Source organism: Leucoraja erinacea, chromosome 20 (assembly GCF_028641065.1).
Source record: "Leucoraja erinacea ecotype New England chromosome 20, Leri_hhj_1, whole genome shotgun sequence".
Taxonomy (NCBI): Eukaryota; Metazoa; Chordata; class Chondrichthyes; order Rajiformes; family Rajidae; genus Leucoraja; species Leucoraja erinaceus.
In genome coordinates this window covers 4774187-4796539 of record NC_073396.1, presented here as the reverse complement: position 1 = coordinate 4796539, position 22353 = coordinate 4774187, and the positions used below count along the sequence as shown (strand labels likewise).

Below are 22353 nucleotides of genomic sequence, written 5' to 3'. Positions count from 1 at the left end.
TGTAAGTTTCTATAAGATCCGCCCTCAATCTTCTAAATTCTAGCAGTTGTTCATAACATTGGAAAGCAACTTCATCACGATTCTCTGCTGACATGTCGGAGATGAGATAATGCCGGGGGAAATTAAGGAAGGGAAAGAGCAAGCCAAGACTTACAAAGCGCGAGGAGTTGTTGTTCCTGGTGGTTTTGGCGTTGCCAAAAGCTTCCAGCACAGGGTTGGCCTGGATGACTTGATCTTCCAGGGAGCCCTTTATAAATAAAGAAGAAGGAAAGAAAAAAATGAAATGTCTGGTAACAGCTCAACACATTTTAGAAACATGGAAACATAGAAAATAAGGTGCAGGAGTCGGCCATTCGGCCCTTCGAGCCAGTACCGCCATTCAACCCTAATGATCATGGCTGATCATCCAGAATCAGTACCGCGTTCCTGCTTTCTCCCCATATCCCTTGATTCCGTTAGCCCGAAGAGCCACATCCAACTCTCCCTTGAATACATCTTGAAATCCTGCATAAGTAATTATTTTTATAAGTAAGAGTAAACTCACTTGAGGAGTAACAAAATTAAGGATATAACATTAAAAGCTCAGATACTTTAAAACTTATATTAATAAATAATGACCAACAGTTCCAAATTTACTTCGTAAAGTGTTTGAATTAAAATAATTATCTGTGTGTAAGAGCAGTTATGTAATGCACAAAATGCCAGAGTAACTCAGCGGGTACAGGCAGCATCTCTGGAGAGAAGGAATGGGTGATGTTTTGGCTTGAGACCAGTTTTCAGACTGCGGGCCCAGTCTGAAGAAGGGTCTTGAACTAAAACGTCACCCATTCCTCCTCTCCAGAGATGCTGCCTGTCCCTCAGAATTACTCCGGCATTTTGTGTCTATTTACAGTGTAAACCAGCATTAATTTCGTTGTCTCAAATTGAGACAATGACAATAAATTTGAATACAATACAATACAATACAACAGCTTCTTCCTGCACAGTTATATAATGTAACTATAGCTATATTGATCAGACATCTGACCGAGCTTTGATAAAAGCTGCAAAGGTCATAATTAGATTGGTTCATATAAACAATGACCCAACGTTCAGCTTAGTTTAGCTTAGCTTATTATTATCATGTGTACCAAGATACAGAGAAAAGCTTTTTTGTTGCGTGCTATCTATCCAGTCAGACTATACATGATTACAAACAAGCTGTCAGTGTACAGATACAGGTTAAAGTGAGTAACATTTAGTGCTAGTTAAAGTCCAGTAAACTTTGATTAAAGTCCACTTAAAGATAGTTTGAAGGTCTCCAATGAGGTAGATGGCAGCTCCGGACTGCTCTCTAGCTGGTGATAGGATGGTTCAGTCGCCTGATAACAGCTGGGAAGAAACTGTCCCTGAATCTGGAGGTGTGCGCTTGTTTTCACACTTCTGTACCTCTTGCCTGATGGGAGTGGGGAGAAGAGGGAGTGACCGGGTTGAGACTGGTCCTTGGTTAAGCTGCTGGCCTTGCCGAGGCAGCGGGAAGTGTAGATGGAGTCAGTGGAAGGGAGGTTGGATTGCACGGTGGACTGGGCTATGTCTACTGTTTTAGCAAAACTTTCTTGATTTTGTTTTATAGACGTTGTCTAATGATGTTGAAAATATACACTTTCTAAACCGCCTATCAAGGTCCCAGTGACTATTGCTCTGTTGACATTTTTTTTCCCAGATCTTTGCACATGGCTCCAATCCTACCTTCTCATCGCCACCGACTGGCTTACAGCCGCCCATGTTGGCAAAATACTGGATAACCTTCTTGGTATTCTCAGTCTTTCCAGCACCAGATTCTCCTCTGTGTGGAAAAAAAAAGTAATTCTTAGATGCTGATTGATTTCTCAGGTCGAAGTGCAAATATTCTTTTCACTTTCACTGCTTGAAAACCTTGAAATGCTGAAACTTTGTCATCCTTTTAATGTCAAACTCACAAATAGAACTGAAACTCCCTCTCTCAAGTACTGTACGCAACGTGACTCTTCCTATTTGCAAAAGCTGAACTCTGTAGGCGCAGGCGGCACAGGGATGCAGCCGGTGAAGAGTGGGTTAGAGTTGAATTATTATTACGTGACCCCTGTTGGTCTGGCAAAACGGATAACCCACCAAGGCTCTGGAACCAAGGGTGCTGGAACATCGATGGTGGACCTGTACCTGCTATTCGCTTTTACCCCTAGTGGTGGCACTGCAGTTCCACTTAACACAAGCTAGCATCAGTCGTCAGGGTAACACAAGCACTGATGGCTGACGATAATCTGACCTCATCACACCCATCATTTCCTCCCTTAGTATTGATTCATTATGCTTCCCCTTATCCTTATTCTAAACATATATCAAATATATCTAAACTCCGTGCAAGAAGGGCCATGGGCATCTGCTGGCTGGTATTACGGGCACATTAGGTGACTGTTGTGAAGGAAGTCCAGATGGTAAAACACAAAGATGTGGAAAAACAAGTAGTGCTGGAGGAACTCAGTGGGTCGGGCAGCATCTGTGGAAGGAATGGACAGACGATGTTTTGGTTCATAAAGGGCACAAATTGCTGGAGTAACTCAGCGGGGCAGGCAGTCTCTCTGGAGAAACTCAGCGGGGCAGGCAGCATCTCGAGAGAATGTAGATACCTTCTGAACCTTCTGAATTTTGTAGTACTCTGCATATCGCCAACTTGGACAACAAAGGGCAGCAGGTGATAGGGGGACTCAGGCTTTTTGACAGGGTCTCGACCCGAAACGTCGCCAATTCCTTCTCTCAGTAGATGCTGCCTCACCCACCGTGTGACTCCAGCACTTTGTGTCTGCCGGGGCTTTTTGTAACAAAGCCCAGAGAATAACACAGAGGGTGTGAGACAAAAGGATTGAAGAGTAGCAAATTGTGAAACCGTCCTAATTTCTCATCCAGCCTGCCTGACCTGCTGAGTGTTTCCCGCATGTTATGCTTTTATTTCATATTTCTGGCATCTTGATATTTTATCCATTTTTAGCAGTGGGGTTCATGTCTGGGAATCCAACAAATGGATGCAGTAAGGGTTGGGCTTTCACTGAAGGAATATCTAGGTTGGCTGCAATTAACATCGCCAATCCATGTTCTTCAGAGATGCTGCCTGACCCGCTGAGTTGCTCCAGCACTGTCAGCCCATTTGTGTTTCAACCTGCATCTGCAGTTTGTTCCTTGTTTCATAGAATGATACATTGTGGAAACAGGCCCTTCGGCTCAACTTGCCCACTGGCCAACATGTCCCATCTACACTAGGCCCACCTACCAGCATTTGGTCCACATCCCTCCAAATCTGTCCTATCCATGTACTTGTCTAGCTGCTTCTTTACATAGAAACATAGAAAATAGGTGCAGGAGTAGGCCATTCGGCCCTTCGAGCCTGCACCGCCATTCAATATGATCATGGCTGATCGTCCAACTCAGTATCCCGTACCTGCCTTCTCTCCATACCCCCTGATTCCTCTTGGGATATTCCCTGCCTCAACTACTTCCTCTGGCAGCTTGTTCCATACATCCGCCAACATTTGTGTGAAAAAGTTACCCCTCTGATTCCTATGAAATCTTTTCCCCTTCACTTTAAACCTATGTTCTCTGGTCATCGATCCACCTATTCCAGGCAACAAAAATCTGTGCATCTACCCGATCTAATCCTCTCAAGATCTTATACGCATCTGTAAGATCACCCGCTCATCCTCCAAGGAATAGAGTCCCAGCCTACTCAACCTCTGCCTATAGCTCAGACCCTCTAGCCCTTGGCAACATCCTTGTAAATCTTCTCTGTACCCTTTCCAGCTCGACAACACCTTTCCTATAACACGGTGCCCAGAACCGAACACAATACTCTAATTGTGGCCTCGCCAACAATCTTATACAACTGCAACATGACCTCCCAACTTCTACACTCAGTACTCTAAGATTTAAACCTGTTTGCCTAGATTCTTTTTACAGGGTCGCTTGTCTCCTTTCTTTTATAATTTGTTGTAGATTATACTTCAGTTTACAAAAAAAAAGATTTATATAAACAGGAGGTAGACAAAAATGCTGGAGAAACTCAACGGGTGAGGCAGCATCATTGGAGCGAAGGAAATAGGTAACGTTTCGGGCCGAAACCCTTCCGGGTTTCGGCCCGAAACGTTGCCTATTTCCTATTTTGTTGCCTATTTCTTTCGCTCCATAGATGCTGCCTCACCCTCTGAGTTTCTCCAGCATTTTTGTCTACCTTCGATTTTCCAGCATCTGCAGTTCCTCCTTAAACTTTATATCAACTTACGTGATCAACATTGACTGGTTTTCACGCTCTGCAAAAAAAAGTAAAAGAAACATTAGTCAAAGGCATCATTTCCGTCTCTTCCATTATAAAAGTTAGTGACAATAATACGTCACAGCATTAAATCAGTAATGGCGGGGTTTTATTTGGACATAACATTGGCATCACCTGTGTACCTGTCTCAAACTACCCATAAATTGTAAAGTTATTACACAGGTCAAAATGCTGCTAATATCAAAATATTTCAGGGGTGTCGGAATCTACTTGTGATATTCCTCTCTGCCGTTCCAACATTCTCAAAGCACAAGGCTCCATTTCTGCTGACTTGATAGTAACAGTCTTGTAACTTCCCTTTCACTTATAAACGCTCATCACCCTCATCTGTCTTTCCCAGCTTTTCATAATCTTTCCCAACTACAATCAGTCTGAAGAAGAGTCCCGACCCGAAACATCGCCCATCCATTCCTCCCACAGTTGCTGCCTGATCTGCTGAGTTATGACCCTGTCCCACTTAGGAAACCTGAACGGAAACCTCTTGGAGACTTTGCGCCCCACCCAAGGTTTCCCGGAGGTTTTCGTCAGTCTCCCTAATGGTCAAAAGTGGTTTCCGCTTCTTCCATGTTCTGGCGATTATTTCAAAAAATTCAAAACCGGCCGCGACTAAAAATAGGTTGCCGTTTTAAAAATCAGTAATTTTTTAGTCGAAGCCGATTGCGATGCTAGTTGAAGGTGGTTGCCTGAGGTTGCAGGTGGTTGCCAGAGGTTGCAGGTAAGACCTTCCACTACCTGCAACCTCCGGCAACCACCTTCAACTAGCATGGGTGGGGCGCAAAGTCTCCAGAGGTTTCCGTTCAGGTTTCCTAAGTGGGACAGGGGCATTACAGTGCCAGAGTCCCGGGTTCGATTTTGACTATGGGTGTCTGTCTGTACGGAGTTAATACGTTCTCCCTGGGACCTGCGTGAGGTTTCTCCGGAATCTCCGCTTTCCCCCCACACTTCAAAGAAGTACAGGTTTGTAGGTGAATTTGCTTGGTATCATTGTAAATTGTTCCTAGTATGTGTAGGATAGCGGTAGTGTGCGGGGATCGCTGGTCGGCGCGGACTTGGTGGACCAAATGTCCTGTTTCTACGCTGTATCTCTAAACTAAACTAAACCAAACTATGACAGACTTGTGCTCAGTGGATGTACTGGGCAGGACCAAAAGAGAGGCTGACAGAGAGAGAGTGTGGCAATGGTTTGGTGGAACAGGCTCATGTAAACACTGAAATGCTGCTGAAGTCAACAGTACTCAGAGAGTACCCAGATTCCATCTGCTACCAAAACCCCTATTTACTATTGATTGGAACTTGCATACAAGTAAAATGTGACATTACCACCCTTTGCCAGAAGGGAAATAATGTGTGTGCAAATCACATCGTGGACACTGCACTGTTGGAAGTATCAGGTTTGATTTCACCCACAACATATGCGGGCAACTCCCCTCCACCCAGTGCATTTTGCAAAAGGAATAACTCAGTTTCTAATCAAAAAGCTGTTAACAGTCTTAAATGAAGATTGATTTCATTTAGCCGATAAACACTCAGGTTTCCAAGTGGACGGGTCTGCCTGTTTGCTGTCCTCTGTTGTTTAAACAGACTTTGTTTGCTGAGTAAATGGATGGTTTGCTGCACATCCTGCCCTAACGTCTGTGCTGCCTCTAGCTCCTGCTGTAAATGGAGCTTCTGTCAAACGTTTTCCAGCCCTTTCCATAAAAATATTGAACTTGGTTTATTAAAGTAGCCAATTGATAATAAAAACAAGCCGGGGAGGCGAAACGTCACCTATTCCTTCTCTCCAGAGATGCTGCCTGACCCGCTGAGTTACTCCAGGATTTTGTGCCTATCCTCGGTGTAAACCAGTATCTACAGTTCCTTCCTACAAATAAAATAAGCTGGGACAGTTTCTTCCCAGCTGTCAGCAGGCAACTGAACCATCATATCAATGACTAGAGAGCGGTCCTGAGCTACTATCTATCCTCGGGCTATCTTTAATCGGACTTTATCTTGCACTAAACGTTATTCCCTTTACCCTGTGTTTGCACACGGTGGATGGCTTGATTGTAATCATGGTTGGCGCGCAACAAGAGCTTTTCACTGTACCTCGGTGCACGTGACAATAAACTAAACAAAACTAAACTAAGTTTAGTCATGTCATCATCATAGTCTTTCAACTGAAGATGGACACAGAAAGCTGGAGTAACTCAGTGGGACAGGCAGCATCTCTGGAGAGAAGGAATGGGTGACGTTTCGGGTCAAGACCCTTCTTCAGACCAGCTGACTAGTTAGCATGCAATGTGAGCTTTTCACCGTACCTTGGCACCGTCAGCAACAAACTAAACTGAACTAAACTAACTGAGAAGGTTTATTGATAAAAAGCAACGTTTTAAAGTTCGATGCAGAATTCTGCTCAGTACTGGATTCGGAGCTTTGGGTGCGATCTATCAGTTCCTTACCCATGAGCATGTCATGATATGCGTTGTCAGAGATTGAGAAAAGATGAGGAGGCATCTCATTGCGTTTCTTGCCCTTGTACATATTCGCCACTCTGGTGCCGTAGATGGGCAGCCATTTGTAAGGGTTCACAGTCACGCAGAACAGCCCAGAATATGTCTGCAAACATCAAACACAGGTGGAATGGAATGAGAATGTGCTGCCCATTCATAAAAACACTTTTGCTTCATTGATTTCACAAAGTCTTAGTTAAATATCTGGGTTTGTACACTCTGGAGTTTAGAAGGATAAGAGGGGATCTCATCGAAACATATAAGATTGTTAAGGGCTTGGACACGCTAGAGGCAAGAAACATGTTCCCGATGTTGGGGGAGTCCAGAACCAGGGGCCACAGTTTAAGAATAAGGAGTAAGCCATTTAGAATGGAGACAAGGAAACACTTTTTCCTCACAGAGAGTGGTGAGTCTGTGGAATTCTCTGCCTCAGAGGGTGGTGGAGGCAGGTTCTCTGGATGCTTTCAAGAGAGAGCTAGATAGGGCTCTTAAAAATAGCGGAATCAGGGGATATGGGGAGAAGGCAGGAACGGGGTACTGATTGGGGATGATCAGCCATGATCACATTGAATGACGGTGCTGGCTCGAAGGGCCAAATGGCCTCCTCCTGCACCTATTGTCTATTGTCTATTGTCTATATCCACAACTGACCCGAAACTACAATGACAACAAGGATTGACAGAGCTTGGAACTTCACAACACTTCTCAGACAATGAAAGGCCTTTGAAATTGTAACTGTGGTAATGCCGCCCATAATTAGACACAAAACACTCCCAAAAGCACCAATGAAACAATTCATGAGTTACAGGAGCAGAATTAGGCCAAGTGGCCCAAACTCCGCCATTCAATCATGACTGATCTATCTTCCCCTCTCAACCCCATTCTCCTGCCTTCTCCCCATTGACCCTTGACCCCCTTAAAATGCTTGTTTTTTTTTAAATTCACAAGGTCTTGGTTTAACGTCTTATCGGAAATTCAGCATTCGCAACAACGGGGCATCCAGTAGCTATAAGTGGAGATCTAAAGGCAACATCTAAAGGAGGTGGACAAAAATGCACCACATGAACCATGGAGAGATGAGGAACTGCAGATGCTCGTTTACAAAAAAAAAGGCTCAAAGTGCTGGAGTAACTCACAGCACAGGTCGGGCAGCACGCTGAAGAACATGGATGGGTGACATTTTGGGTCAGGACCCTTCTTCAAACTGATTATAGACAATAGACAATAGGTGCAGGGGTAGGCCATTCGGCCCTTTTAGCCAGCACCACCATTCATAGCTGATCATCCACAATCAGTACCCCGTTCCTGTCTTCTCCCCATATCTCCTGACTCCGCCATCTTTAAGAGCCCTATCGAGCTCTCTCTTGAAAGTATCCAGAGAACGTTGCGGTCGGGGGGGGGGGGGGGGTAAAGAAATCGGGAAGAAAGGTGAGGCAGGACAAAGAGTGGCAGGTGATCATTTCTGTTGAGATCGCTGTTCCTTCACGTTGCTTTCTCACAAAGGAACACAGGCACAAAATGTTGGAGTAACTCAGCGGGACAGGCAGCATCACAAGTCCGAAGAAGGGTCTCGACCCGAAACGTCACCCATCCTTTCTCTCCAGAGATGCTGCCAGTCCCGCTGAGTTACTCCAGCATTCAGCACATCTACCTTTGATGTGAGCCAGCGACTGCAGTCCCTTCCCACACAGATCAACAGGGGCAGGTGACGATTAGTGTGAGACTTACATAGATTCGCATGTTGACATAGCGATCCCGGAGATTGACGAGGACGCTGGCCTCATTCAGAAAGGTCAGGTTGGCCATGTCTGTGGCTTGAATGAACTTCGGTGGATTCATCTGTTGAACAAGATCCTTCTTCATAGTCACAGTCTGAAACATAAGTCAAAAAATGGTCAGAATTTAATAGCTATGATATTACTGTAGAAGAGTATAACTGATACTGGTCATATGGGTTTGGGGTGGCACAGTGACGCAGCGGTAGAGTTTCTACAGTAGGTGCTGTCTGTATGGAGTCTGCATGTTCTCCCTGTGACTGCATGGGTTTTCTATTTTCCTCCCATATTCCAAAGAAGTGCAGGTTTGTTGGTTTCTCTGAATTCCCCCTAGTGTGTAGGATGCGAACCTGGAATAACATAGAGCTAGTACACGGGGATCGCTGGTCAGTACGGACTAGGTGGGCCGAAGGGCCTGTTTCCACACTGCACCTCTAAACTAAACTAAAATAAATGAGTTTATTTTGGCATTGTGTTTGGCACCGATATTGTGGGCAGAATGGCCTGTTCCTGTGCTGTACCTTTCTCTATTCAATTCTCATTAAGGTTTTGTCCCCTCCCCACCCCCCCAAATACAAATTGCGTAATAATTGCCACTTACTGTCTTGGCCGTCTTCACCGTGACTTGCTCATCTTTTTCAGACTGGATTTCCCCTTCAACGAAACCACTCTTCTCATCTTTGATCCAGCAGGACCTCTTGATGTCATAGGGCTTCTTCAGGTATTCCAGCTTCTCCTTCTCGGTCGGAGCCAAGAAAGGCATAGGATCAACATCATCTCCACATTCTCCCTTGCCTCCCATTTTGGATTCAAGTTGGCTGCAGATTATGCTCGAGAAGAACAGAGATCTCCCTCTGAAGGCACAATACAAGAGAAGACAGGGAGAGAGAAAGGTCAGAAACGCTAAGGATTGTAGAACTCACAAGCTTGTTGACCTGGCGATCTGACTACCCACGGCCTTTATTAAATTCAGAGGTTTGGGGAGGGGCTGGTGACGCAGTGGTAGAGTTGCTGCCTCACCGCGCCAGAGACCCCGGTTCGATCCTGACTACGGGTGCTGCCCGTGCGGAGTTTGCACGTTCGCCCCGTGACCACGTGGGTTTACTTCGGGTGCTCCGGTTCCTCACACACTCCAAAGACGTGCAGGTCTGTAGGTTAATTGGCTGCTGTAAATTGTAAATTGTCCCTGGAGTGTAGGATAGTGCTAGTGTACTAGCAGCAGTCCGAGTGCTCGGAATAGCGATCAGTCCTGATCACTGGTCGGCGTGGATTCAGTTGGACCAAGGGGCCTGTTTCCTCACTGTATCTCTAAAGTCTAATGGCCTATGGAGAAACAAGGAACTGCAGATGCTGGTTTACAATGAAAGGCACAAAGTGCTGGAGTAAGGCAGTGGGTCAGGCAGCACCTCGTGAATGGGTGATGTTTAGGGTTGGGTACCTTAGTTGGTCACTGGACTTCAAAGAAACGCAATCTGGAGGAGGTTGATAAAACCAGAGGCCAAATGCCTGCATGTGTTTGATATTAATTGTTGCAAACAATACTATAATGCTGTAGTTTTGAAAGGCCAACCCCTTAGAACTGTGGCAGCTGAGAGTACAGCCAGCAGACTTGGAACAAATTAAATCCGTAGAGATTAGAGGCGAGAAGGAGAGGAGCATTGAGGTCCACAAGGCTTCTAGAGGTTGCACAGATGGAGAGCATGGGGGGAGTGATCAAGTCCTTGGAGGGATTTGAAAACAAGGTGAAGGATATTCAAACTGAAACACTGTCAAGAGGGAAAGAAGTGAAAGGGGTGAAGAAGACTAGGAACAAGGGAATAATCGGGGAGCAAAGTGGTGGGTGGGAAGGTGGTAAAATGAGAGGCTGGTCAGGTATACATGAGAATCGTCAAGTCCCAAATACAAATGACATGGATAAAGGCTGCAGCAGCAGAGGAAGCAAGGTCAGAACCAGGGGCAGGTCAGTGGTGTAAAATACTATCTTAGGAACGGAGCATAGATGTGACAAATACTCACCTATCAAGCACTTTACTAAGGCTGCGAGCAGCTGAGATCTACCTCCGTAGTGGACATTGGACATTGTCTATGAAATTGTTACGCTGCAATGCTGAGAACTAAATTCTGCATTCTATATCTTCCCCTTGGGGTCAAGGAAAGAGCGTTCACGTCACGGCCACCAGCACGCACAAGAAGCGACAAGACAGACGCCATTGTGTGCAGATGCCGAGCTCTGGCTGAACAACTTCTCATCTTGTGATGTGGACTCGATAAGAAGAAGATCTTCCCCTTCACTCTGGTAACTAACTATTCCCACATGTCCAGTTCCTTCTGCCTCTATTGTAAACTGGGCCTAAGGTTGTAACTCACAAAATCCATATAACAGGGCACATTTTTAACCATCCTCATACTGTTCAGGCAAAGGGTTCAGGAACTCTCCCAGCACCTGGGAACAGACATCCTTTAACATCGCTGTCTCCCTCCCCCCCCCCCCCCCCCCCCCCCCCCCCCCCCCCCCCCCCCCCCCCCCCATCCCCCATTTTTTTTCTTTCAAAATATCTTTCTTAAAGTAATGATAGAATCAACTTTCGGCATGTGCAGTCCAAACCATACCAACACACTACAAAAAATACATCATCTCACTCATTTGCGACTTACAAACTTATCGCAAACGTCTTCATAAAAACATAGAAACATAGAAACATAGAAAATAGGTGCAGGAGTAGGCCATTCGGCCCTTTGAGCCTGCACCGCCATTCGATATGATCATGGCTGATCATCCAACTCCGTATCCCGTACCTGCCTTCTCTCCATACCCCCTGATCCCTTTAGCCACAAGGGCCACATCTAACTCCCTCTTAAATATAGCCAATGAACTGGCCTCAACTACCTTCTGTGGCAGAGAGTTCCACAGATTCACCACTCTCTGTGTAAAAATGATTTTCTCATCTCAGTCCTAAAAGATTTCCCTCTTCTCCTTAAACTGTGACCCCTAGTTCTGGACTTCCCCAACATCGGGAATAATCTTCCTGCATCTAGCCTGTCCAACCCCTTAAGAAATTTGTACGTTTCTATAAGATCCCCCCTCAATCTTCTAAATTCTAGCGAGTACAAGCCGAGTCTATCCAGTCTTTCTTCATATGAAACGGCAGTCCATCATGGTAAACCAAGGGGTAAACTTCACTGCACAGTTAGTTTAGTTTAGTTTATTATTGTCATTTGTACCAAGGGCACAGAGACAAGCTTTTGTTGGTCTGCTATCCCGTCAAAGAAAAGGAAAGCATTACAATTTGCAGCTTAACTAAGGTTTTGTCAATATGGTGAAGGTAAGAGGAATGCATCATAAACGCACCACCAGAAACGTGACCAAAGACTTACCAGACACAGGGGGCAGAAGCTGCTGTGAAGTCTTATTGGAATTTGACTTTTATACTAACGCATAATCTCCTGAGCAAGCAAAAATGATGAAGCAAAGCATCCTTAATTGAACTCTCATTGGCTGAAGCGGATCCCCAGTGTACGGTGCAGTTAATAGCCAGTTTCATGGGAATTCTGTGGTCCAGTTCATATCCGTATAAGGGATAGGGAACAGGTGCTAACCTGGAGTCTGTATGTACTTAAGACACAGGCGATAGAGTTTCAACATTCAGCATTAATGAACAAAGTAGCCATATTAAAAAATAATTCATTTATTCATGACGTGTTTCTGAAAGGATAAATAAACAAAGAAAAATGATTCTCTGTAGACTGTAAACTTTAGACTACAGTGTAGATTCAGGCCCCCCTGCCCACTGAGTCTGCGCCAATCAGCGATCACCCCGTACACTAGCACTATCCTGCACACTGGGGACAATTTACAATTTTACAGACGCCAGTTAAACTACAAACCTGTACACGTTTCAAGTCTGAGAGGAAACAGGAGCACCAGGAGAAAACCCACGTGGTCACAGAGAGAACGTACAAACTCCGTACAGGCAGCCCCCTTTAGCCAGGATTGAACCCTGGTCTCTGCCGCTGCGCCACCGTGCCGCCCTGTTTTTGCAACAAGGTGTTCCATTTATCTACTCCTGGTTGAATTCTCCAGAGCCGCTGCCTGACCCACTGAGTTACTCCAGCATTTTGTGTCTTTTTCTGTAAACCGGTTTCTGCAGTTCCTTGTTTCTACATTACAGATGAACATCTGTGAGGAAACTAGGAAAATTAATATCTCTGATAATTCTCTTTGAACGCAAATCCCCGTCCTATCATGCACCATTGGCTGCAGAAATAGCACGATAATTAATTTGAAGAGACAAAATTCTTCATTTGGAAAAATGGAAATGTGTGTGAAATATATCCTCCCTCCTCCATCATACATTTGCCATCAGGGACTGAGTGGTAGTTCACTGCCCAGTGCAAGGAAAATGATGCGATATGATGTAGCGTAACCAAATAATCGCCAGATTAATGTTATGGAAATGTAAAAGTAAATATAAATAACTTTTCCCAGTGTAGAATGTTGTTGTCTAGTGTGCATGCCTTTAAGGTGCGAGAGGAAAAATGTTAAGGGTATGCGCAGGGCCAGTTTAGTTTAGTTTAGTTTAGAGATACAACGTGGAAACAGGCCCTTCGGCCCACCGAGTCCGTGCTGACCAACGACCCCCACACACTAACACTGTCCCACACAAGCCAATTAACCGACAAACCTGTACGTCTTTTGAGTGTGGGAGGAAACCGAAGATCCCGGAGATATCCCACGTGGTCACGGGGAGAACGTACTAATGTCCCGTTGTCGGGATCGAACCCGGGGTCACCAGCGCAGCAAGCGCTGTAAAGCAGCAACTCTACCGCTGCGCCACCGTGCCGGTTTATACAGAGGGCGGTGAGTGCTTGGAATGCATTGCCAGGAGTGGCGGCGGAAGCAGATACAACAGTGGTGTATACAAAGCTTTTGGTCATGGAGGGATATGGACCATGCGCAGGGTAGGCAGAGGAGATTAGTTTAAATTGGCAGCACAAGGAACTGCAGGTGCTTGTTCTTACGAAAAAAGTCACAAAGTGCTGGAGTAATTCTGCGAGTCAAGCAGCAGGGAGGATATAGATCGGCGACAGTATGGGTCAAGCTGTTAGTAGTGGGGGGCGGGGGGGGGGGTGGGGGTATAAAGAGCTGGAAGAAAGCTGGAGGTGGGAACTTGTTCCATACACAAACAATGTGGGCCATTGGACCTGTGACCCGATCTATGATCTAACTGACAATGTCAAAATATTTACTGCATATTTATTTCCATATTCTTCTAAAACAACTTTGCAACTGTGGAGGCTGTCTACTTTTGCAAACATTCTTCCAGCATCAAGCACATGCACAGAAAATAAACAGACCCTCTTGGGCTTCAGGAAATAGCTGCAACTTATACATGCACTTGATACTGGAATTAAAAAGCTCAAGTGACGCATTGCAAGACTAGAATTATATTAAGCATTAACCAAGTGCGCTCATTGGTCTCCTTGCCCAGCCTTACAAGGCTATTTGCCACAACGTTGAACTCCCAAGGTACATCCTGTCCATTCGCGGGTCCAGGCAGCGGGCAGTCGATGGCCGCACAGCGGTCGGCTGCCTGCCCCTTTTCCGGGGTTACGTCCGTGCCCGCGCGGTGTCCACGGGGACTCTGGAAGCCGTCCTTGGACGCTGGTCACCGCGGGAGGTCAAATGTATTGTTGATAAAAATGTTAATATTTTAATTTGATAACTTGGTTTGTAAGATGCCAAATGTAGGCGATCTTTGATCGTGTTACTACTTTGCATTTTTGTTTGTTCTGAATAAAAGCATTTTGTCCTCCCATCTTCTCCTCCAGTTTCTTCCCTCATCCCAAAGACGTGCGGGTTTGTAGGTTAATTGGCCTCTGTAAATCGCCCCTAGTGTGTAGGGAGTGGATGAGGAATTGGGGGGGATAACATAGAACTAGTGTGAATGGGTGATCATATCTGTGTATATGTATATACATGTGTGTGTATATGTACACTTGAGTGCCTGCATGTGCTCTGTACATGTGTGAATAGTGTGTTATTGACAATGTGCATGTGTGTACATGATCAGCATCACCACCACAATAATACAGCACCAACTTCGATAGACTGGCCATGTCATCCGCATGTCCAACACACGTCTCCCTAAACACATCCTCTACTCTCAACTGAAGGAAGGTCGGCGAGCCCCCGGCGGGCCAAAGTAACGCTTCAAGGACAACATCAAGAACAGTCTGAAGAAATTCCACATCACATCGAGCAACAGGGAGCACATTAAACTGGACAGGCGGGCGCTCCTGGAGGAAATCCGTGCAGGAAGGAGCTGCACGTCACGAAACGGAACTAGGCCGTGTCACAGAGACAAAGCAACAGCACCGTGAGGAGAGAGAGAGAAGGGGACTCGACGCCGACCAACCACCGCCAGTCTCCACTGCCCACGTTGCGCCAAGGCGTGTGGATCGCGGATCGGCCTCTACAGACATCTGCAGACCCACAAGTAGACGACCCTGTGGAGAGGAGAGGAGAGGACAGTCATACTCGTTTCGAGTGACCACCAATGATGATGGTGTATGTACACAAGTCCGTGCATGTGTGCTGTATACAAGTATGTAACTGTTTGTGTGTGTGTAAATGTGTGCAGGTGTGATACGTGTGTACACATGTGTGTCTATAACATGCGTGCATGCATGTGTGCTCTGTACAAGGATGTAATGGTGTTTGATTGTCAATGCGTGTGTATATGTGTGTGGGTGTACATGTGTGTATGCTTGTGTATCTATGTACAAATGAGTGCATGCATGTGTGGTCTATACAAGGATGGTGTGTGATTGCCAGCGCATGGTTTTAGCCTGTGCTGCACGTTGCTTCTTGTATTGATCATCACCTTGCATTAAACTGTTACTATTTGTAGGCACTGGAGCAGCATTCAAGGACCAGAATCTTTGCCTCTGCCCTCCTGCACCATCTCCTCCCACGTGGGTTACATATCCCAATGTTCATTTGGAAAATTAAAAACCCATGTGTCCCGACCCATCCTTAAATATCAACGTTTCCATTCAGAGGTTCAGTCTCAATTTCAGTGGAACAAGATGCCTGGAGGTTAGACAGATCTCTTCTGTAAACTGTCACTAATCAGATATCAAGTGCTAAATCTACAAGAAAATGTCAGCATCTGCAGGCATGTTTAAATCACACTAATCATCAATTAGCCTCAGAGCGGCATGCTAATTCCAGACAGACGTGTGTTATTAGTGCAGAACCCATTTTGTGTTCGCTATTTCCTTTTCATAAAATAAGCCCCCAGTCTGTCCGAGCATTTGGCTATCATGTTTGTTCCAATCTGCCCCAAATCTGAGGAAGGACATTATTGCCATAGAGGGAGTGCAGAGACGGTTCACCAGACTGATTCCTGGGATGTCAGGACTGTCTTATGAAGAAAGACTGGATAGACTTGGTTTATACTCTCTAGAATTTAGGAGATTGAGGGGGGCAGATCTTATAGAAATGGTTACAAAATTGCCAAGGGGTTTTAGCCTGTGCTGCACTTTGCAGGAAGATTGTTCCCGATGTTAGGGTTACTATTTGTAGGCAGGACAATTCAAGGACCACAATCTTAAGGATAAAAAGAATGCACCATCTCCTCCCACCGAGATGAGAATCCCTTTGGTTTTGGAAAATTTACAAAGAGTGGTGAATCTCCTGGAACTCTCTGCCACAGAGGGTAGTTGAGGCTCAGTTCATTGGCTATATTTAAGAGGGAGTTAGATGTGGCCCTTGTGGCCACTAAGGGGATATCAGGGGCTAATGGAGAGAAGGCAGATCTGCAGGCATGTTTACTGAGTTGGATTAGCCTCAGAACATGATCATATTGAACAGGCGGTGTTAGGCTGCGAAGGGCCGAATAGCCTACTCCTGCACCTAATTTCTATGTTTCTATGTTTCTATGTTCCAAGTCTGAGGGCCACTATGCACAGAGTTTCGGCCATATATTTTATGCATTTTTAGTTATTTCCGAATAGTGAAAGGCCTGGATAGAGTGAATATGGAGAGGATGTTTCCACTCACGGGAGAGTCCAGGATCAGAGACCATAGCCTCAGAATAAAAGGACGTACCTTCAGAAAGCAGATGATAAAGAATGTCTTTAATCAGAGGGTGGTGAATCTTTGGAATTCATTGCCACAGAAGGCTGTGGAGGTCTAGTCAATAGATATTCTTCAGGTGGAGATTGATGGATTTTTGATTACTGTGTGAAGGCAGGAGAATGGGGTTGAGAGGGAAAGATAGATCAGCCATAATGAACGGTGGAGTAGACTTGATGGGCCGAATGGCCTAATTCTGCTCCTATAACTTATGAATTTCTTTCCCTGGAGCATGCTCAGGCAGAATGAAACTTTTTTTTTCTTTCCTAAGGCCTGTGTCAAAGCTTTTGTTGGAAAGATAAACCATGATATTCTGTTTAAGAAGGAACTGCAGATGCTGGAAAACCATGATATTCTTCCTGGTTTACACCTGAGATGGAACACTTCAGGTTCCACTTCACACCTCGTGTTGGTACTGTGGCCAAGACTGTAACATTTTGTTGAATGTTGAAAAGCAAAAATATCTGTGGTTAACTCTGTGGTACTGTAAACATATTAGTCCTCACCTTACTACAGACACTCTCTCTTTCTCCCGACTTTCCCCTTTACCCAGCAACTTAAAACATGAACAAAACACAAAGTGCTGGAGGAACTCGTCGGTTCAGGCAGCATCTGTAGAGGGAAAGGACAGGCAACATTTCGGGAGTCGGAAGAAGGGTCCCGACCAGAAACATCCTCTGTCGTCTCCCTCCGCAGATATTGCCCGAGCCACTGAATTCCTCCAGCACTTTGTGCTTTGCTCAGGATTCCAGCATCTGCAGTTCCTCGTGTCTCCACCTTTATTTTTCCACTCCCTCCACTGATGCTCCCTGACCTGCTGAGTATTTCCAGGCCGATATGTTCACACTTGGGGCAATTCACAGAGTCAAGTCAAGTCACTTTTATTTCTATAGCACATTTAAAAAACAACTCTCGTTGGCCAAAGTGCTTTACATTGGTGGAGGTACTAACGTTATACAACATTGGTTCATAGATCAAGTACATACATAAATACATACATATAGCCCTCACTCAGAGGACGTCAAGAAAGGCTTGGGAGTAGAGATGAGTTTTAAGTCTCAATTTAAAGGAGTAGATGGAGGGGGCAGTTCTGATGGGAAGGGGGATGCTGTTCCACAGTCTAGGAGCTGAAACCGCAAATGCGTGGTCACCCCTGAGCTTATGCCTAGACCGCGGGATGTTCAGCAGCCCCAAGTCGGCCAATCTGAGGGACCTGGAGGTGGTGTGGTGGGGAAGCAGACTATTGATGTAGGTGGGGGCGAGCCCGTTAAGGGCTTTGTGGACATAAAGGAGGACCTTGAAATTTATTCGGAACCGCACAGGGAGCCAGTGGAGAGAGGCCAGGATCGCGGTGATCACAGAGACCAATTAACCTACAAACCAGCAATGTTTAGTTTAGGTTAGAGATACAGCATGGAAACAGGCCCTTCGGCCCACCGAGTCTGTGCCGACCAGCGATCACCCCGCATGCTAGCACTGTCCTACACAATTTTACAATTTTACCGACCCCAATCAACGGACAAACCTGTACGCCTTTAGTGTGTGGGAGGGAACCGGAGCACCCGCAGGAAACCCACGCAGTCACAGGGAGAACGTTCCACCTCCACACCTGTCAACAGCATCCGAGGTCAGGATCGAACCTGTGAAGCAGCTGCTCTTTGTGCAATTATAACATAAAAGATCTCACAACAACATTTGGAGAAGAGCTTGAGAATTCTCCGTGCTGTGCTGGCAAATATTTATCCTGTAGACCACGTCAGTAAAATGGTCATCTAGTACCTCGTCAAGGTCTTGATGTTGTAACAACAGCAGAATTGGTCCCATTCACAAATCACAAGCCGATGAGAATTTTTGAAGTACGTAAATGCAACTGAACACGGCAATCCAGAAGATACTGCCATTGATGACTTGTCCATCCAAAGCTATACGTTACTCTCATCCACTCCGGCATAATCTTCAGAAATCAGTCACTTGAAGAGAATTTCAAGTACTTACAAATCATCCTTGTTATGGAAACACTGAAGATGCCACTCTTTGTCGAAGTTTCCAATTGCATAATGAGCCATAATTATTGCTTAACAACATTACTCGTTCTAAAGCAGTAATTTTATATGTGTAAACTGTAATTACCTCAGATAAGTATTTCACAATACATTGCAGTTTTAGATTATTTGTTTTTTGGTTTTTTTTAAAGGTTTGTTTACAAAATTTCATTTCTATCTTAATTTTGAATTGTTCTCTGAAAATGTATAAAATGAGGGGGGGGGAATCTCATTGAAACGTACCGAATAATGAAAGGCCCAGATAGAGTGGACATGGAGAGGATATTTCGAGTCGTGGGCGAGCTTCAGGATAAAAAGCCGTGCCTTTAGAATAGAGATGAGGAGGTATTTCTTCAGCCAGAGGATGGTGAATCTGTGGAATTCATTGTCACAGATGGTTGTGGAGGCCAAGACATTGAGGGTGTTTAAAGCGGGGATTGAAATGTTCGTGATTAGTAAAGGGGTCAACATTCACAGGGCAAAGGCAGGAGAATGTGGTTGAGAGGAAAAAAATAGATCTAATGACGGAGCAGACTTGATGGGCCGAATGGCCTAATACTGCTCCCGTGTTTTATGACCTTATGATCGAAAATGTTAATTGAAAACTATTATTTTTATTTGCAGGTTTAGTTTCTGTGAAAATGCTTGACTATGATTAGAAGTTCAGCTAAATTAATGTCAACCCTATGTTTGGACTTCTATGAATGCCTTGAAATAAATACTTAACAGAAAACATAGAAACATAGAACCTAGAAATGGAGTAGGCCATTTGGCCCTTCGATGCACCGTTTTCAATATGATCATGGCTGATCATGTATCCTGTACCTGTGTCCCTTGCTGATCCCCTTAGACACATCTAACTCCCTCCTACAAATATAAATGAACTGGCCTCAACTTCATGTGAAGAGTTCCAGACATTCACATAGAAACTGTGAAAAAAGTTCTTCTCATCTCGGTTTTAAAGGATTTTCCCCGTATCCTTAGGCTGTGACCCCTTGTCCTGGACCCCCAACATCGGGAGCAATCTGCATCTAGCCTGCCAACCCCTTAAGATTTTGTAAGTTTCTGATCCCCTCTCAATCTTCTAAATCAGAGAGTATAAACCAAGTCTATCCAGTCTTCTCTCCAAACCCACTGATGGCCCCTTCAAGCGTTTAGAAAATCATCACATGATCTGTTTGTGTGTGCCCCTTGCTGACAGATCGACGGTTATGTTTCCTACATTAAAATGTTTACTTCATTGAAACATTTACTAATCCTCTCTGCATTTAATTGGCTGTAAAGCCTATCAGGGTGTTTTAAACCCATGAACATGATGGCGTTATATTTTATCAATGTTTCAGCAAGATTTCCACAGCAACCAATCATGATTCCACAACCAACCAGTGAAAGATAGACACAAAATGCTGGAGTAATTCAGCGGGTCAGACTGCATCTCCGAAGAAAACGGACAGGTCGCGTTTCGGATTGGGATCCTCTTTCATGGTTCCAACCCGAAACATCACCCGTCTATGTTCTCCAGCGATGTGCCTGACGCTGAGTTACTCTAGCATTTTGTGTCCATCTCTCAGGAGATCCAGCATCTGCAGTCCCTTTTTATTACATTGTGGCTATTTCTGCCAAATTTCAAGGAGTCAGATTATTTTCATATTGTTGGCCAATACCTGCAATATTGTTGGGAATGTGACTGATAACTTGCGCTCCAATGATGAGAACAATATTCCGCACTCTGTATCTTTCTCTTCACTGTGCATATTGGACTTAGGTTTGGCTTGATCATATATCAGTATTATCTGATTTGTTTGGATCGCATGTGAAACAAAACCTTTCACTGTACCTTGGTACACATGAAAACCTACACCTAAAAGAAGAGGTGGACTCTTAGTGACAGCTGAAGGCTGCTCAATTTTTCAATGATTAAATATGTTCTCCAGATTTAGAACCATTTTGTGAGTCATAGTGTGGAAACAGGCCCTTCGGCCCAACTTGCCCACACCGGCCACATGTCCTAGCAACACTGAACCTACCTGCCTGCGCTTGGTCCATATCCCTCCAAACCTGTCCTATCCATGTACCTGTCTAACTGTTTCTTAAGCATTGGGATAGTCCCAGCCTCAACTACCTCATCTGGCAGCTTGTTCCATACATCCTTTGAGTGAAAAAGTTACCCCTCAGATTCATATTAAATCTTTTTCCCCTTCACCTTGAACCTACGTCCCCTGGTCCTCGATTCGCCTACTCTGGGCAAGAGACTCTGTGCATCTACCTGATCTATTCCTCTCATGATTTCTTTGGTCCATAATATACTGTGACATTGGAGGTGAAATGTGTGGAAGTTCAAGTGAATAATGTCACCGCCAACTCTTTATATCACAGCAAGAGATGAGAGTTGGGAGAATGAGAGGCAATCTCACCGAAATAGAGATTTTTCCTTGTTACACTTTACGAGTTCTCGATGAGATACGTTATGAGATTATTATTGAGCTGCCCACAAAACCCCACCTGGGCGACAACCTTTATGTGGCAGTTATTGGTTATGGCATTATTGTGAGATAGATATAAAAAGTACAATGCATCTTCCAAGATGAGAAATATCTGCGGTGAATGGTCGACATGTTCTGCCCTAAGACCTACGAATGGTCAAATGTTGAACAAATTCAACATTGAGTCAGATACATAATTGGATACTGATGGACACAAAATATATGTTGTACAGGGTCTTGGTGAGACCACACCTGGAGTATTGCGTACGGTTTTGGTCTCCAAATCTGAGGAAAGACATTCTTGCCATAGAGGGAGTACAGAGAAGGTTCACCAGACTGATTCCTGGGATGTCAGGACTTTCATATGAAGAAAGACTGGATAGACTCGGCTTGTACACGCTAGAATTTAGAAGATTGAGGGGCGGATCTTATAGAAACTTACAAAATTCTTAAGGGGTTGGACAGGCTAGATGCAGGAAGATTGTTCCCGATGTTGGGGAAGTCCAGGACAAGGGGCCACAGTTTAAGGATAAAGGGGAAATCCTTTAGGACCGAGATGAGAAAAACAATTTTCACACCGAGAGTGGTGAATCTGTGGAATTCTCTGCCACAGAAGGTAGTTGAGGCCACAGTTCATTGGCTATATTTAAGAGGGAGTTAGATGTGGCCCTTGTGGCTAAAGGGATCAGGGGGTATGGAGAGAAGGCAGGTACAGGATACTGAGTTGGATGATCAGCCATGATCATATTGAATTGCGGTGCAGGCTCGAAGGGCCGAATGGCCTCTACTCCTGCACCTATTTTCTATGTTTCGATGTTTCTATATGTTAGTAGAGTGAGGAAGATAGATTTGGCCATGGTTATAATTCAACGGTGGCTCAACCTAGTCTAGCTTTTATTTCTTATACTTTTATAAGATGGATAGATTGGGATAGGGGAGTGGTGGGACAACATTTACTTGGCCACTAAAGACAACCGGAGCTGATAGTTTTATCAGCTGGGTGATGGAGTCTTGGCTGCTGTTAAAAGTCTCTGCATGTTAGTCCTTCCATAAACTAGGGAACTGTCCAAGTTTCTGCTACCTGA

The 22353-nt window shown here is 44.9% G+C and overlaps 2 protein-coding genes across 2 annotated transcripts in view; one reads left to right on the top strand and one right to left on the bottom strand.

Moving 5' to 3' along the window:
* LOC129707108 (myosin-16-like) overlaps nt 1-9494 on the bottom strand; it is a 62792-nt gene extending 53298 nt beyond the window's left edge. The window contains exons 1-6 of the mRNA XM_055651898.1: nt 9205-9494; nt 8557-8700; nt 6778-6934; nt 4289-4316; nt 1729-1825; nt 155-247 (exon numbers count right to left, since the gene is read on the bottom strand). Coding sequence (XP_055507873.1) covers nt 155-247; nt 1729-1825; nt 4289-4316; nt 6778-6934; nt 8557-8700; nt 9205-9405 — 720 coding nt within the window. The 5' untranslated portion in view covers nt 9406-9494. The remainder of the gene's footprint in view (nt 1-154; nt 248-1728; nt 1826-4288; nt 4317-6777; nt 6935-8556; nt 8701-9204) is intronic.
* LOC129706667 (importin subunit alpha-5-like) overlaps nt 9368-22353 on the top strand; it is a 36998-nt gene continuing 24012 nt past the window's right edge. Inside the window, exons 1-2 of the mRNA XM_055651055.1 lie at nt 9368-9496; nt 10756-10899. The gene's annotated coding sequence lies outside the window, so the exon portion shown is untranslated. The remainder of the gene's footprint in view (nt 9497-10755; nt 10900-22353) is intronic.